The sequence below is a fragment of the Stegodyphus dumicola genome, chromosome X1 (genome assembly GCF_044657685.1).
Source record: "Stegodyphus dumicola isolate Sdum_Otavi_A_Nest chromosome X1, ASM4465768v1".
Lineage (NCBI taxonomy): Eukaryota > Metazoa > Arthropoda > Arachnida > Araneae > Eresidae > Stegodyphus > Stegodyphus dumicola.
The window spans coordinates 82,163,000-82,181,375 of record NC_140780.1 but is presented as its reverse complement, the minus strand read 5'-3'; the positions used below and the strand labels follow the sequence as shown (position 1 = coordinate 82,181,375).

Here is an 18,376-nt window from a genome sequence, read left to right as displayed (position 1 = left end):
GTCATGGTGACCCGTGATGAAGCCATTCGTTTGATTGGCATTTCAGTTCTGGCTGGTATGATCAGGCCCAAGTCTCATCCAGCATCTCCTTCGCGATCATAGCGCTCCATGTGGGTTCGGCAGCATCGTATCGTAGCCATTTCTGCATTTACGTCAATTGATGTGGAACCCATCGTGAAGCAATTTTTCTCATGGACAGGCGTTCCTTCAGAATGTGCAGCACAGTCGTATGCGCTAATCCTGTTTGTCCGGCCAGCTGACGAATCGTTTGGCGGTGATCACTGTCCATTAGTGCGGCAACAGCTTGCATGTCTGCATCGTTGACACTCGGGCGACTAGGCCGCAGCATGTCTGCCAAGTTTTGGCACCCGCGTCCTTCACTGAATGCTTTCACCCATCTTGCTACGGTTCTGTAAGGCAATGCAGATTTCCCGCAAGCCTCTTGAAGCCCTTGATGACACTGTCGTGCTGTACGACCTCTGGCACATTCAATTTTTATCCAACATCGTTGTTCTTGTTTTGAAAACATCCTGACAACACTTACTTTAGACCGCGAGCTAATACAAGAATCCGTTCTTCGCGTCACTCCGCATGCACGTGACGTAGGCAGGAAGAGTCTTTTTGCTGAGAGGTAAGGTAGGTATGTACTTCACGTGTGGTATACACAATATTCTTTGGTTTTGTTGCGAAGCGTTTTTTCAGCTGTGTTGCCACTATTAAAGTTCCAACCCTCGTATTAGTTTGGAATCTTTTAAAGGAATGAATTTTAAATTAATGTCTGATCTTCTAATTATATTAAAGAAATCTTAAACATCTCAAAATCTTTAATAATTTGATGAGGAAAAAAAAATAACTAATAAGTTTTAAAAAAGTGACATACTCATATTCCTGTACCTGGATCTTGAACAAGAAAAAACTAAATATATAAACCTAGATAACATTTTACTTAAAATAAGAGCTTGTGAAAGGCAGTTCATTTACCGTTCCAATGAGATGTTTCAGAATGCTTTGGATACGATTTCTGACAAAGTTGTATAAAAATAATTTAAAGAATGCATACATCAGATTTTGTTTCAAATTATTCTGAGGTTAATTTATAAGACAAGGGGTTTTAATGAACAAATTATTAAATGTTATATATTAATGACAACCCATTTAGGACTTAAAAAAAGTCGTCAATAAAACCATTTTCTGTAGTTCAGCTTAGAAAAGTTTTTCAAAATTAACCTATGAATTAATTCCGTACCAGAAAAATACACTCTTTTGCAAAAAAGAAATCGAAGCACCATGAAGGAAGTGGTTGTTTTTGATGAAACTGAATAGTTGTATAGCTCACACACAGATAATAAAATGATTTAAAAATCAAGGTCATAGTACTTGTTCACGGCTCACAACCACCCATTGAGTGTTCAAACTAGTAGTTGGTCGAACCGCCCATGGCACCAATGGATGCTTGAATTAGTCGAGGTAAGGAGGGGTAGAGGTTCCTAGTGTCCTCCTGCGACACAATCTGCCAGGCATTCATCAGCTGTTGCTCTAGATCTGCGATATTTTGTGGTGCATGAATCTGGCAGCCTACCATGTCCAGGGTTCGTACACATTTCTGCACACGGAAATTAAGTACTTTTAAGGACCATTAATGAAAAAAATTAAAGACCTATGAGCAAACGGAGACTGAATAAATTCAATCGAAGATATTATCTATGCCTGAATTTCACTTTAATAATACCATCCTAAAAATAAAATAGATCCCTAAGTAGTATGCATTATTACTAAACATGAATTAACATAATTGTTAATAAGTTTGAGAATAAAATAAACTATGCAAATTTATCAAGTAGCATTAAATATTTTACATTTATCATAGTTGTTCATACTTGAACGTTTATACCGATTTCCTTCTCTTTTAAACATCTTTTCTAACAATTAGAGATTTCTCTCAATATGCAAGCCACTGCTCTCACTAGTTTCTGCGTGCTTCATCTCCTAACTTATCAATCTCTCCATAATGTACCTATGAGGGTTTAATTGATCTGGTAAAAGTTAAATAGTCCGAAACCCCCGACAGACGTGAAGCATATTATCACTATGTCTGAAATTAACTACAATATCAGACAAAGGTTTAAATAAGCCCTCTTATTTAAAAAGAACTTAGAACATAAAGGCATGTTCTGATGCTAACAAAATCTATTACAGCTCACGGTGACGTAATTAAACAACAGTCAAATTCAAACTAATAATGTGGACTAGTGGTCAAAGATCATACAATTTAATTGTAATTTAATATGGCTCAATAACTCTGTCATATGAGGAAATAGAAATTGGAAATTATACCAAAGCTTGAAATCAAACAATTGGGTAATTTGCATAATAATACCTGCACATATCATTGAAGAATAATTTCCTTTATATACTCAGTTTCTTTCTTCAACACGTTTCCTTTTCATTTTATAATTTTTGGATTTAATTAAGGATTTCCGTTATTCTAAAAACACTAAATGCATTTAGAAAGTACAGAAAGAGCAGCTAATTTTATTTCTTTAGTAATATGAACATTCAGAAGCAATATGAAATATATATAGTAAAGGACGGTTACAGAGCTGATGTGGCAGAATTTCTAGAATTTAGTAACACATCGAACAACAAAATCTAGAAACGGTAAAACTTTTAGAATTTAAAGCAAGCATTGGAAGCAGAATTTAGAAAGGCAGTAGGCAGCAGAATTTAGGATCCACAGAGATTGCATCAGGTGGGAAAATGCCTATTGCCAGCTATGTGTATGATGCATTAAGAAATATTAGATGAATCTTTTAAACTGTAAGTTTTCAATTTCTTTATTAATAAAAAAATCCCTTTCTATAATGCCTGCCCATGTGATAAGATCAGAAGCATTTTTGATATTTTCCATGCTTCTGTCTAATGAAAAGTACAGAAAATAAAGAGAAGATAAACATGTTAAGATTCTAGTATCAGAAGTAATACATTCAAATATTATGTTTTCATTGTTCTTCCAGATGTTCTCCCAAAACTAAGAAATTCATTGCAAACTTTCTGTAAAATACATTGTTCTTCCAAAATTAAGAAATTCGTTGCAAACTTTCTGTAAAATACATCCACGTGTTGATACCATGGGGACATTTTTCATTTTACCACATATTTCTCGAATCTTCTAGAATCTAGGTCTATAAATCTTGCCTTCAAATCCTGCTAAACTTTCCAAGCTGCAATGTCTAAAATCCTAAAGATAAATTATCCCTACCATTTCTGTAACAGAAAAAAAGCCAGAAATATTTTGGAAAAAAGTATAAAATTAATTTTATAGAGAAAACGGATGCACATTCTGAGATTTTTGAATATTCTGAGACAATTACATGGGAAAAACTCTTCCTACGAAAAAATTAAAAACAAGACATTTTTAATTAATTACACAGCTAATTTTGCTTTTGCTAAGAGCTGTTTCGTAAATTTTGCTTTATAGCATTATACCTTGTTTATTTTTCAGGTTTAAAATATTGTACAAGTGTCCAAAATGAAACTTTATAATATGACAGCAAAAAATAAAAATGCTTTATTTTAATGTTATTTTTTTAATATAATTTCAATATACTACCATTATTTTAATAAAATTTATCAATGTTACGATGTTTTAAAAAAAATCGTTGAAAAATTCTGATTTTGGAATTAAAAAGTTTCTATAGAAACTAATCTTAAAATCGCCAAAATGTTGAAAAGTCGCCAAATTTAGAACTGTTTAATAAAAGAATTCACATCCCCAAAAGCAAAAAGTTGTTTAAGAGCTCTTTACTAGAAAAAATGAATTTCGAAATGCTTATGTTTCACTTCTTGCTCAGAAACTCGAGTATCCCATCATTTATATTAGAAATAGAAACAAATTACAACTCATGAACCTATTCAAAAGATTGCCATATATACGGCAGTGAATCGCCAAAAATATTCTTCAAAATGCTAATTCACACTCAAAATGACAGTCGTAAAAACAGACAGAAATTTTAGATGATTAAAATTAAGAACTTTCTGTTGAATTTGATCAAAAATAACGACTTTTAAGGACCAAAAATCTATTCCAAAAAAAAAACTAAGGATTTTTAATGACTCTGAAAGACCATACGAACCCTGATGTCATAGACATACTGGAATGGGCAAGGAACAGTATCAACCACACGGAAACAAGCCAGACATGTGCGAGTGGTATGTGGCCTGGTATTACCTTGTTGGAAAATAGCCCCAGGATGACATGTCATGAAGGGTAATGCAGCCGGCTGCAGGATGCAACATAGCATTTAGGTGTTGAACATGTATAGAGGATGACTAAAGATGACCTGCTGTCATAAGAAATAGCACACCATACCAGCACCCCAGGGGTCATGGCTGTATGCCTTTGTAAAACAAAGGCTGATGGGGACCGCTGGCCTCGTCCTCTCCAGACACGAACACGGTGGTCATCTGCTTCAAGAGTGAAGCGGGATTTATTGCTGAACACTATATGATGCCAGTCTGATGGCAGCCATGATGTTCGCCTGTGCACACTACTCCAGACGACTCCGCCGATGTTGTGGTGTCAAAGGCAAACATCTTAAAGGCCTCTGTGAGCATAATCCCACCTCAGACAAGCGCCGTAAGATGGTGGATGGTACCACGGGAGGTAAAGACGTGGCTGTAGTGCATTGAATAGTTGACAATGATACCTTTGCGGCGGTTCAGACCTGGCGTACAAACATCCTGTCTTACCACGCATTTGTGCCCCTTGGCCTTCCAAAGCCTTCATTTCGTCGGCAATTTCCTTGTAGCAAACACTGCTGCCAACATCTTTGCACAGTAATGTCTGCATGCTGCAGGTGGCGGCCTATTTCTCGGTATGACCACCCAGCTTCGCACAATCTTACAGTGCGACCACGTTCGAAGTCGTTTAGCTGTCTGTAAGATCTTCGATATCATCATAATGGCATCCTTAGTTGCTTCTTTACGAAATTACAGTTGCAGCAACAAAAAAGATTAATTTTCTGCCTCTGTTACTGGTTTTATACTTTGCAAATTGCGCACTAGATATGCACGCTATGATCACAATTCCTGTTTATTTGCCTTAAAACTTTGATCATTTGCATGTTCGATCAAGATGTTTTTGCATGCCAAATTTTTCATGATCGCAAAAGTCCTTCTTGGTGCTTCAATTTTTTTGCTAAAGAGTGTATTCCAAAACCAATGACACTGAAATATTTTTAATATTAAAAAATCAACAATTCTAATTATGTGAACTCATTCCAATGATCATTGGCTTGATCACATTCTTTGATTACAACAGAAATATTTTCCATCTGTAACAGTGGAACTTTCTTCAGTTTTATTGAACACCTTACATACATTATGCTTGAAAAACTCATGTTTTTGATTTTATGCAAATTTATTTTTGAACTGTTAAATATTAAGAGGAAAAGAAGAATGGTATATAAAAGTTTAAAAGGAAGGTTCAAGTTTCAAGTTAAGTGATTATGCTAATATAAAGTAGTTAATGACAGAAAGAAGAATAAGTTTAACTCATGACCATTCCTTTTTACAAAAATAGTCCTGTCATCACAGCACATGTAGTTCTTCTGATTTCGCAGGCAAATGATAATTTACATTAGCATATGGCAATAAATTCCTGTCTTCTCAAAAACAGGAGAGCAAAGTCAAAAGAACTTTACTAATAGATTATGGAAACAGAAAAATAATTTAATAATGTAGTTAACAGGTGCATAACCTGCTTACTTCTATGCATAAAGGAAGATATTTAGTAAAACATTATTGACAGAATATTCTGGCTCTCTATTTAGTGTATGTGCATGTTTTCTAATGTCAGTCTAGAAGAAAGACCACACTTTAGGATATAACATCATTAAAACTATTCACTCAAAGCTCAAACTCATCAAATGAACAAGGCTATGATGAAAATAACAGGAATCTAATATAAACAGAAATCGTCATTTGTTAACATCTCTATTACTCAATCTTATCAAACTCAATCAAACAGGGTTCGTACACATTTCTGCACGCAGAAATTAAGTACTTTTTTAAGGACTTTTAAGGACCATTAATGAAAAAAAGTAAGGACCTATAAGCAAATGGGAACTGAATAAATTCAATTAATATTATTCATGCCTTAATTTCACTTTTGTAATACCATCCTAAAAATGAAATAGATCCCTATTTTGTATGCATTATTAATAAACATGAATTAATTAACATAATTATTAGCAGGTTTGAGAATAAAATAAACTTTATGCAATTTATCAAGTAGCATTAGATTTTTTAAACTTATACTAGTTGACATATTTCAAACAAGATAAGTGACATTTACGTTTTACTAACCGTTAGCTTTCTGTTTTTTTTTTTTTTTTTTTTTTTTGTTTTTGTTGTTTTGTTTTGTTTTGTTTTGTTTCTCATTTTTGTTACATACTTGGTCAGTCTAGAGGTTTAGTAAATATCAGGTAGATTTTATGTCATACGGCATAGGTTGAAATGAGAAGTAAGATCATAATCAGCATGATTCTTAACTAAAAGACTGAATGTTGTCACCGCTGCTGCTTGTCTACAGAAAGACCTGCTGATTAGAGTAAACCTGAAAGGCCTGACCTAGGCACGGTTGACAAGTGTTGAAAGTTAGTCAGGATCTGTTTGATGCCGTTAGTGTCGTAGCTTGGTGTACAGTTCCAGGGATTGTAACCCAGTTAATATACTTTAAGGTTCCAATCAGCCATAAAAGCACCAGAGGTGATAAACTGTTTTGTATTAAGTCTTACTAGATGCAAAGAATAAGTTTTACTTGAATTTTTACATTTTTATATTTTATCTTGTGACTACAGTGAGTATGAATGAAAGGAAATAACTCACTTTAATATATAAAGATAATTTTTAAGGGTAAGCAGTTAGTTATAAATAATTAAATTAGGTAGTTTGATAACCTTAGTCATTATGGATGTACATGACCACTATTAAATTTTATTTTTTAACAATATTTGTTAAAAAAACACTGTTAAAGCCAAAATCTAATAACATTTCACAGTTTAAATTACATGCAATTTATGACAATTACATATTAAAAGCTACAAAACATTTATGTCTTGTAACAACAACACTCAAAAAATATTTATCCGTCATTTTAACTTAAAGCTTTCCCATTTTGGCTACTTTATATCGATTTCCTTCTCTTTAAGCATCTTTTCTAAGAATTAAAGATTTGTCTCAATATGCAAACCAATGCTCTCACTCATTTCTGCATGCTTTATGTCCTAACTTGCCAACCTCTCTACAATGTACCTATGAGGGTTTACTTGATCTAGTAAAAATTAAATAGTCCAAAACCCCCCAACAGACATGAAGAATATTATCGCTATGTCTGAAAGTATTTATAACATCAGACAAGTTTAAATAAGGAACTTAGACCATAAAGGCATTTTCTGATTCTAAAAAAATCGATTACAGCTCACGGTGATGTAATTAAACAAGAACAGTCTAATTCAAACTAAAAATGTGGACTAGCCGTCAAAGATTATACAATTTAATTTGGCTCAGGAACTCTATCATATAAGAAAATAGAAATGGGAAATTATAGTAAAGGCTCAAATCATAAACAATTGGGTAATTTGCATAATAATAACTGTACATATTTTTGAAGAATAATTTTCTTTATGTATTCAGTTTCTTTCTTCAACACATTTCCTTTCCATTTTTGAATTTTTGGATTTAATTAAGGATTTCTGTTATTTTAAAAAACACTAAATGAATTTAGAATTTATACAAAAAGCAGCTAATTTTATTTCTTTAGTAATATGAACATTCAGAAGAAACATGAAATATATATGGTAAAGGCAGGTTACAGAGCTGATGTGACAGAATTTTTAGAATTTAGTGACACACCGAACAACAAAATCTAGAAATGGCAAAACTTTTAAAATTTAGAGCAGACATTGGAAGCAGAAATTAGAAGGGCACTAGGCAGCAGAATTTAGGATCCACAGAGATTGCATCAGGTGGGAAAATGTGTACCAGCTCTGTGTATGATGCATAAAGACATATTAGATGAATCTTTTAAATTGTAAGTTTTCAATTTATTTATTAATAAAAATATCCCTATCTATAATGCCTGCCCATGTGATAAGATTAGAAGCGTTTTTGATATTTTCCATGCTTGTGTCTAGAGAAAATAAAGGGAAGATAAACATGTTAAGATTCTAGTATCAGAAGTAAAACATTCAAATATTATGTTTACATTGTTCTTCCAGGCATTCTAAAAAAAGTAAGAAATTCATTCAAACTTTCTGTAAAATACATCCATTATGTGTTGATACCATGGAGACTTCATTTTGTCGAGAAATCATTTATTCGAGAAATCATTTTGTCACATATTTCTCGAATCTTCTAGAATCGTGGGTCTATAAATCTTGCCTTCAAATCCTTCTAAATTTTCCAAGCTGCAATATCTAAAATCCTAAAGAAAAATTATCCCTACCAATTCTGCAACAGCAAAAAGCCAGAAATATTTTGGAAAAAAAAAAGGGAGGGGAAAAGTGTAAAATTAATTTTATAGAGAAAACTGGTGCATATTCTGAGAATTTTGAATATTCTGAGACAATCACATGGGAAAAACTCTTTACTATGAAAAATTAAAAAGACGACATTTTTAATTAATTACATAGCTATTTTTTTTTTTTTTTTTTTTTTTTTTTTGCTAAGAGCTGTTTCGTAAATTGTGCTTTATAGCATTATACCTTATTTATTTTTCAGATTAAAAATATTGTACAAGTTGCCAAAATGAAACTTTATAACATGACAGCAAAAAAATAATAATGTTTTATTTTAATCTTACTTTTTAAATATAATTTCAATATATTACCATTATTTTAATGAAATTTATCAATGTTACGATGTTTTAAAAAAAATGGTCGAAAGATTCTCAGATCTCGGAATTAAAAATTTTCTATAGAAGCTGATCTTAAAATCACCAAACTGTTGATAAGTGGCCAAATTTAGAATCATTTAATAAAAGAATTCACATCCCCAAAGTGAAAAGTTGCTTAAGAGCTCTTTATTAGAAAAAAATGAATTTCAAAATTCACTTCTTGCTTAGAAATTTGAGTATTCCATCATTTATATTAGAAATAGAAACATTTATAAACCATGAACCCATTCAAAAGATAACCATATATGTGAATGAATCACCAAAAATATTCCTCCAAAATGCTAATTCACACTCGAAATGGCAGTCGTAAAAACAGACAGAAATTTTAGATGATTAAAATTAAGAACTTTCTGTTGATTTTGATCAAAATTAAGGACTTTTAAGGACCAAAAATCTATTCCAAAAAAACTAAGGACTTTTAAGGACTCTTAAGGACCATAGGAACCCTTATCAAAATACATAAGCATTTCACACTCTTCCTTAAATAATACTAATAATCTGCATACCCTGGAACAAGAAATATGCAGACAGGAAAATTTCATGAATTGAAGGTCATGTCTCAATTTTGTAATTGTTCCTTGCTCTAAAATGTTTACATTAAATTTACTGTTTGGATATAACTAACAAAATCATACCTTATTAATTTCTTAGCCAGAATCTTACATTATTAATAAGTTAAACAAAAATCATACCTTATTATCAGGATTTACAGAATACAAAACTATTATTTTCTTAATGCAGATATATACAAAGAAAATAATGTCAGCACAAGATGAAAAAAATACAGGAAAAAAAGAAGGTTAAATGGTAGACTATTTTCTTATGTAATTAAATCTGTTTTGCAAAAATATACTGAAGCACTTTATGTTAAAAAAAAATTATACATCCACAAGTTAGATTACTTTCACAGCAATTTTTACGCTCTTAAACAGAAGAAAAATAACATATATAAATAAATACCCTGTTTGCATAATATCTAACAGTATAAGGAAGGGGTAAAACTGAAAATTTCGATTTTTAGTAAAAGAAAATTTCTCCTTTTTCTATTCCTTTGTTTCTGTCTTTCATTTATAAAGCAGGAAATTCCAAAAGAATTATTTTTAAGAATCCAGGCTTCTTTATGGCAGATATACATAAATTTGCTTGTTGCATAGAATGTAAACAAACCATCAAGTACATTTCACTTAAAACTCAATCATCTAAATTGCATCTGAAAATTGGATAAATATATCTATCATATATGCTAACTATATAAAATCAATCTTGACAGATGATGAAATATACCCCCCAAAATTATAATTTAAATAAAAGAAAAATTTGCAGATTAAGGATCTGTGCACAAACACAGCTTAAGGGCATGCACAAAAAATGCTAACAAAATACATCTACTTCAGTCAAAATACGTTATGGTGTATTTCTTGATGAAAAGCTGATTTGCAGGGTCAAATGAGAAGAAAATTACCATTAAATTTAGGATGCTGAATTAAAAAAAAAGTCATATTTATTTACATCCAAAAATGAATAGATTATCGGCATTTGCAAATGAACTGAATTTCTACTCTAATGAATTTCAATGACTCTTTTTATATATTTAACAAGCAAAATCAAGACTGATACTATCAAAAAACAGCCAAGAATTAATCTTTTTACTTTTGCTTTGTTTCAATTATGAATCATAAAAAAATATTCCCGCAGCTGAAGCTTGGCCTTAAAATGCAATATCCAAATGGTAGTTCAAAACTGTCAAATTAGCTTGCAATTTATCACCCTGTTTAGCATGTGAGGGCACCATGCCGGGTATAGTGTTGGGTTTGGTTTCAAATGCATTGTCTGCCACTGTACTGGGTTAAGTGTTTGTTAGGTTAGTCCCAAAAAGACATGGATGGTTTTATACGTGAAGTGTCTTCGGGGCATAGGGGTACTTTATATACCTTGGTGCCAAATATCTCCTCCAGAAGTTTGCGGTAAGGTACGAAAAACCTCAAATCTGTCACTTGCCATGTTTTCCATCACAATCAAGACACAGCTGGACAAAGCCAAACTGTGACCTACAAGCTGCTTAAAGTTGTATTCAGTGATAGGTAACACCCTTTAACTTGGCACATAGTTAATTTGTGAATCTGGAACAGTCTATGTTTATATCATGACAACTAGTGAAAACAAAGCATAACAATTAGTCCAATAAAATCCTTAATGAAATTTAATTCTCGAGATAAGTGCTTTAAATCAGATTTTCAGTAAACAACAAAAATGAATAAAATTTTAATTCATTATTATTTCTAACAACACAAGCAGCATAAAAAGGAATTGTTTACATGTACCAGAAAGAAAGGAATTGTTAACATGCACCACAAATTTCTCATAATTTCATGAATAATTTTACTGCCTGAAAAATGCATATTAATTGGCTAAATAAGATTTTGGAAAGACCGTCTATTAAAGCAGAATTCCATTACCTACAGTTCTGATTAGCAGATTACGTAACATATGTAAAAAAAAATGGCCTTTATGCTTGCAAACAGTGGTTGCAGATATATATTTCCAATTGCAAAACTGCTTTAAGTATGGAAAATATTTTATGAGCATGAGTTTATTAATTTAAAGTATCAATTTTGGAAAAATTAACAACTTAACCTGCTGCATGTTCCCTGATTTAATATAATTATACTCAGTAAGAGGTCACACTAATTCTAAAAAGGAAAAAAAAGAAAAGTTTGATTACGATTAAAACTGAACCCAGATATTTAGTTTGAGACCATGTTTCCTTAAAATTCATGCATCTTATGCAAATTGAAGCATGAGATATTTAAATTTGTGCTTAACTGAAAAGAAAATAACAGCTTAGAGAAAGTTTCTGACATTCTAATTTTCTAAACAAATATAGATAAAGGAAAATTATCAGTCAAGTAATAGCTACTAGTAGCAGTAAAGTAAATACAATTTAAATGCAAAATTAAATGAAAATTTTAGAAAACTCAACAATTGAAAAGTCAATGAGATAATGCCAACCAATCAGGGGGCATTACTTTATCTCAACCTCGCCCTAATTGTCCAGACACTGTATTTTGTCCATGCCATGAATGTGTAATCTTAAAAAATACCTTTAAATCTTTATAGGACAATTTGACAAAATTAGCAGACCCATATGCATGTTAAGAATTCCCTACACAATGTTCATCACTATTCAAATTCAATTTAATTTAATAAAAGCAAACATCACTAGAAAAATTATGCAAGTAAACAATAATAAATTAACGATATACAAACATGTATACAAAAATGTTAACAAAAAGAAAAAATGTATTACAAAGAGTGAATAGTGTCTTATGTAAATTAATAAAATAAGGCCACAAAAATTTGTGAAAGTTTTCATTCACTTTCTTCAATACTACAAACACAATTTACTAATGGAGTTTTCTTAATTCCAATGGCAAGCATGCCTGCAACTGTCAGATTAAAGATTGGCAGTAAAATTAGTAAGAAGAGAAAAAAACTGGCTATGAGCTATGGAATGGCTAGACAGTGCTACTAGCTGCTTTTAATGAATTGATTTTTAAAAGTTTCTGATAAAAGTCATTAAACAGGAAAAACAAAGAAGAAAAGATAATATTCTTTATTCAGATCAAGCTGTAATTACAGAATTATTTGCCACTCTGTTAGTAAAAGTATAACAGCCAGAAACGAAGTTTCTATTTCTGACAGCTACATACTTTTACTAACAAGTTTTATTAATTTTTATCTCAAAAAGGCAGGCAATAACTTTAGAATTTAATTTTTCAGTTTAGGACACATGAAGGCATTATCTGAAACCTTTACAAGAAGGGTAAAGTTGGATGGCTTAGACTGGAAGTTTTGTACAAACGTAAAATATTCTTTAAAATTGCTAAAATTGCTTTCTATTTCCGGCTGCTATACTTTTATTAACAAAGATCAAATACTTTCATAAGACATAAATACAGTTCGATTTGAATAAAGAATTTTATCATTTTTATTCTTTTTTCTGTTTTATGACTTTCAGCAGAAGTTTTTTTAAAATGAATTTATTGCTCTTGAATTAAAAGCAGCTAGTAGCACTGTCTAGCCACTCCATAGCTCACAACCAGTTTTTTGCTTACTTACTAATTTTAACAGCAATCTTTAATCTGGAAACTGCAGACAAAAACATGCTTGCCCTTGGAATTAAGAAGAAACTCTTGTTAGTAATTTGTTCTGTTCATGTTACTGAAACAAGTTAATCAAAACACTTTTTCTGGCCTTATTTCATTAATTTACAGAAGACAGTATCCAATAAATTGAATACCTTTGTAATAAAGAGTATTTTCCTCCTTTTGTAAACATTTTTGTATACATGTTTGTACATCTTGATTTTATTATTTGTTACTTGCACAATTTTTCTAGCGATTTTTCTTTTATTAAATTTAACTGAATTACAATACTGATTAACATCATGTAGGAGAATTCTTGACATGCATACATACGGGCTTGCTAATTTTGGTAAATTGTTCTACAAAGATTTGTAAATATTTCTAAAGATTACATATGCATGGATCGGATGAAACACAATATCTGAACAATTGGAGAGAGGGTGAGATATACTAATTCCTCCTGATGAGTCCATATTATCTCCCTGACTTTTCAATCGTTCATTTTTCTAAAACTGTCATTTAATTTTGCATTTAAATTGTATTTACTTTACTATGTATAGATATTGCTTAACAGACAGTTTCCTTTACTAATCTACTTCCATTCTTCACTTCATATTCATTTATTATTTTTCTTTATTTTTTTTAATTTATTATATTTTTACCTTTTTGGAATTGGTACTTACACTGCATAGTTGATTTTGTGTGGTGTAGTGTATTTAATTATGGCAAAGCATACGAGAGCTACCTACCTAAGGGGAGGCCTTCGTGCAGACTAAGGAAAACTGGCTCGTATAAACGTTACACATGGGGAAAACCACAAAAACGCCCATGAAGCCAGGCCATTCGTGGGATTTGAACCTCAAACCAAACTACTAGTTATAGTTGATTTGGAGTAAGTGTTGACTACACATTGAAATTCTTATTTCTGCATAAATTTGCACAATTAATAGTACTTACATATATATATATATATTATACACACACATTAGACACATTGAGTATTTTAAATTGAGAAAATGCTTACAATTCCATACAACAAAGAGAGATTATTTCAACAGAGTTACAACAACTGCAAGCAAAGCTATCCTTAGTTGAAAATGATATACACATATATATTTCGTATACACAGCCTCTAATATGTTTTTCAATACTTCATAAATTCCACACAGAGAATCCTTCCCAATAAAAAGAAGCAATGCACATGCCTTCTGTTTCAAAGCCTCCAGTTTTGATTTTAAGCGTTTCCCTCTTTTGCATGCCCATCCTGCAGAAAATTCAGGACCCAAAGATGTTTCAGCTGTAAAAGAGTGCTTTGTCCCACGATTTGATTCAAAGATAAAGCCAGGTAAATCTTGTTTTAAAACTGTTGCTTGCTGCAAATGAAAAATAAAAGGCTTCAGTTTAATCAAATATATTTAATGTACATACTCAATTATTACATGTACACATGGTACATATAAGCTTCAATTTTACAAAATAAAATTAACATATATGCACAGTAATTATTATAAACAAACATGATAACAGATATGTTATTATATGTAAGAGTATTAATTTATGAAAAATAATTATTAGATAGAAGAAATGAAATTTCTTAAACTTATTCTAGGCTTCATACATAGATGACTGCTCATTAAATTCAGCTGGGACGCGATCTTATTCTGATTTTATAAATTTCAACTATAATTCAATACTGGGAACTTATTGTACAAGTCCAAATTTTAAAAATAGTAAGATATTTTACACACACACACACAAAATAAATAAATAAATAAATAAATAAATAAGGAGGCAGAAACTGTAACATAACAAGGACATAGCCCCAGAATTCATAAAATTTAAAAATATAGTCTACTTAGGTTCTATTCATTCATAGCTTTCATAAGTTGATTTGAATATCCCAAGAATTAAATACCTCAAATACTGAAACTTTGAATACCTTAAATATTTTTAAACTAAGGCATTACATCTGGCATAAAGACAAACTTGTGTAAATTAAGAGTAATGTAGCTAATGCAGTGAAATAATATACCGTGTTTACAATATACTTTCTTTCTTTTCTCAAAATTTTGTCATACAAAAGTCAAGACAGAAAATTTTGTGAATTAATTAATTTTCAATGCCATAGGTACAGCCATAACAAATGAAAAATATTCAAGTTTCACAATAGTATTTATTTCTACTCCCTAGTTTCTTGAATCTCATCCACATTTATTGCTGCTACTTTCAAGGCTTCAAAATCATCCAGTGCTACTGGAATTGCTGTCTGTGTCACTTTTAACAATTTGCAGGTTGTTAGTCTTCACTACTGTTATTACCTTCATAACCATTCAGTACGACTTCCCTTATGCAATGATTTTCAGAGCCATCAAATGCATTAGATATCATTGTTTTCTTAAGCTCTTAAATGTAACTGCTTCATCAACCAGTCCATGCAGCCCTAATTCAAGAGCAAATGCATTAGTACAACAAAAACTTATGTGAAGAAATCCATTTGAAATTTGAGGAGCAGTCGCTTACTGAATGCCTTAAAAAAGGAAAAATTTACGTAAATGTTCAGAAAATTTTCACAGCCTTGTGCTACAGCTGGCATTGCAATGAAATAAATCCCTGATTTATCACTGATCAAAAACACTGCAACAGAAAAAAAAAAAAAAAATTAAGAAAATTCAATTTGAAGTTCTTCTCTTTTACATTTCTACTTTTTATATTCTTTTTGGTTATAAAATTTGAGAATCTGAAATGCTGAACATTTGGACTACATCAACATGCGGATGAAATCAGCCTTTCCTTAATGTGCTGCAAAATTCAAAACCTCTGTTTTTCTACTTTTAGCACAAACAACACGCATATAAAAAATGGGAAAAAAACATACATGACAAATTACTACTATTACTGTAAATGGAGCAGCATCAGGATGATTCATTATTTTTTTTAAGCAGATAAAAATTGCATAGTACAGTGATAATGAATTAATTTATTTTATAATAATAATTTTATAATACACAAGTTGACCGGCGTGATCGGCAGCGCTTAGCGGCACGCTGTGTTCGATGAGGAATGCAGCAAACAAACACTCTGCCAAAATGACATCGGCATCCGAATTTGTAGCCGAATTTGAAAAAAAATCATCCACTTTCTTTGACGTTGTCGAAGCCGAAGCATTAACTTCATGCTTTTTAGACTTAACATGCTTCACAATGTCGCTTCTACCACCATGACTTATTATGAAGTTTCAAAATGCATAGTTATTTCCTTTGAAGGATTCTTTAATTGTTGGAAATTCGGCTTTGTAGGCAGGCCGAAAATATTGAGAATACGGTTTTTTTTAACTCATTTCATAACAACGACGTATTAAGAAAATTCGTAGCACGTGCAAACAAACAAAAAGAAAACAGAATGCGACAATCCACGCTCGATGAGTCCGAGCTGACCCTTGCTGCTGAAGCGAACGCAAAAAAAATAATCTGGCGCCCACAAAGAAAAGAGTGGGAGAAACAAGTTCAGCACATTGGATTGGCTGGTTAAATGGTGAGTTGGGAGAAACTGCAGGTTACTGGATTCGAACAGGGTTCATAGCCACATTTTAGTTAAAAAAATAAGCACCTACAAGCACTTTTCAAGCACATTTTAAGAAAAAAAATAAGCACCTGTCTAATTACATCATACACAACTGCATAACCTTAAAAATTAGACTTGTAATTTAAAATATGAGAAATAAAGTACTTATTTAGAGAGAATAAGCATTACCTCAACCATGGAAAATAATTACTTTTTTTTGTTTTTAATTTTAAATAATAGTTCAATTTACAGAACTAGTTTACGAGAGGAAAAAAATAAACTATGAAGAACTAAACTATATTACAAGATTTAATGATGAAATTTCAGTTCAAAATAGAGAAAATAAATAATAATAAGGTATATTTATTGTATTTGCTTGGAACCTAATAATAAATACAATTTATTTTTCCACTCATATTGATATTTAAATAATTTAAATCTAAATTTTCATTGTATATCAGTTTTCTCTTAACAGATATTGCAAGCAAAGTAATTTAAGTAAAAAAAAGGAACATTACTGAAATCAGAAGACAGAAATTTGCTTCATGCAGTCATCTTTGACAGAAATTTGCTTCATGCAGTCATCTTTAACAGTAAAAGCTTAACTAACCCGCATACTTGAAAACTAGTGAATATTCGGACACTTGAGCATAACTTGAAGGAGCGGAGGGGGAGGTAGACTGTAGCCGCTCTTTATATTTTTCCGCTAAATAAATGCTTTTGACATTTCAATATGTGCAGCATATAAAAATAAACCAACGGAACTAAAAAATATTCTGCTTAGCAAGCACAGTAAAACTCTTTTAAGTGTTAACAAATCTCGGACTGAACATCAAAATTAATTATCTCTGCAAAATATCGCAAACGTTATTGCGCAATACGTGCACCGTAATTCTTTTCTATGTGATATTACGCAATTGGAATCAACAACTGCCGGTATTAGGAGAATAAAGAACTAAATAACTGGGGTGTTTTTGATTCTAATTTTCAACAGACGGCGTTAAATTTCCGGAATAGAAATAGAATCATTCTTCGCTCGGGTTTTTAGACCGCAGAACTTTTAAGTCCTATTCAATCCAGATTGGAAAGTGACCAAAAAAAAAAAAAAAAAAAAAAAAAAGGTCTGTTGCTTGTTTTGCAGCGAACTGTAACAGTTTCAATATTCAAGATTTTGTGGAGAAAGAGGAGACCTCCCAACCTTCGTACTGTACAATATATTGGCCAAAAAAATTAAATTATTTTGACTATTCGATTACTTTCCCTTTATTTAAGCCATTCCAAATATTATTCCTCAGAAAGCTAATCTGTGTTAAAACAAAACCATTTTTGAAAGTTTACTATACTTCAGCAGTTACTGCAAATATGTTATTATAAACATTCATACATATGCCCATAATATAAGCATAACGATCATAATAAACACGAATATGAACTGACCAAGCAAAACGAGAATGCAAATTTTTAAAATCTTGATAGAAATTCAAACGTGTGTAGTATTTGGGTGGGAGGAAAAGAATGCCGAATGTAGCGGGATTTTCTACTGCTTTCGCAATTCTTTGACTGATAGAACGACGGGCACTTGTCTGTACTCTTCGTGCACACCAAAAGTTATGTTAATGCAGAGAAAGGGGGAAAAGCTATTTCCGGGTGTATGACTCACCATCTGACATTCCATATTAGGAAGAAAAGTTGTTTATTTATTTTCGGCTTTGGT

The 18,376-nt window shown here is 31.5% G+C and overlaps 1 protein-coding gene across 5 annotated transcripts in view; it reads right to left on the bottom strand.

The window, feature by feature from the left end:
- Window positions 1-18,376, bottom strand: part of Ufd4 (ubiquitin fusion-degradation 4-like) — a 405,607-nt gene that overhangs the window by 216,305 nt on the left and 170,926 nt on the right. For all 5 annotated transcript variants that reach the window (XM_085808305.1, XM_085808308.1, XM_085808306.1 and 2 more), the window contains exon 14: window positions 14,307-14,474. In XM_085808305.1, coding sequence (XP_085664431.1) covers window positions 14,307-14,474 — 168 coding nt within the window. The remainder of the gene's footprint in view (window positions 1-14,306; window positions 14,475-18,376) is intronic.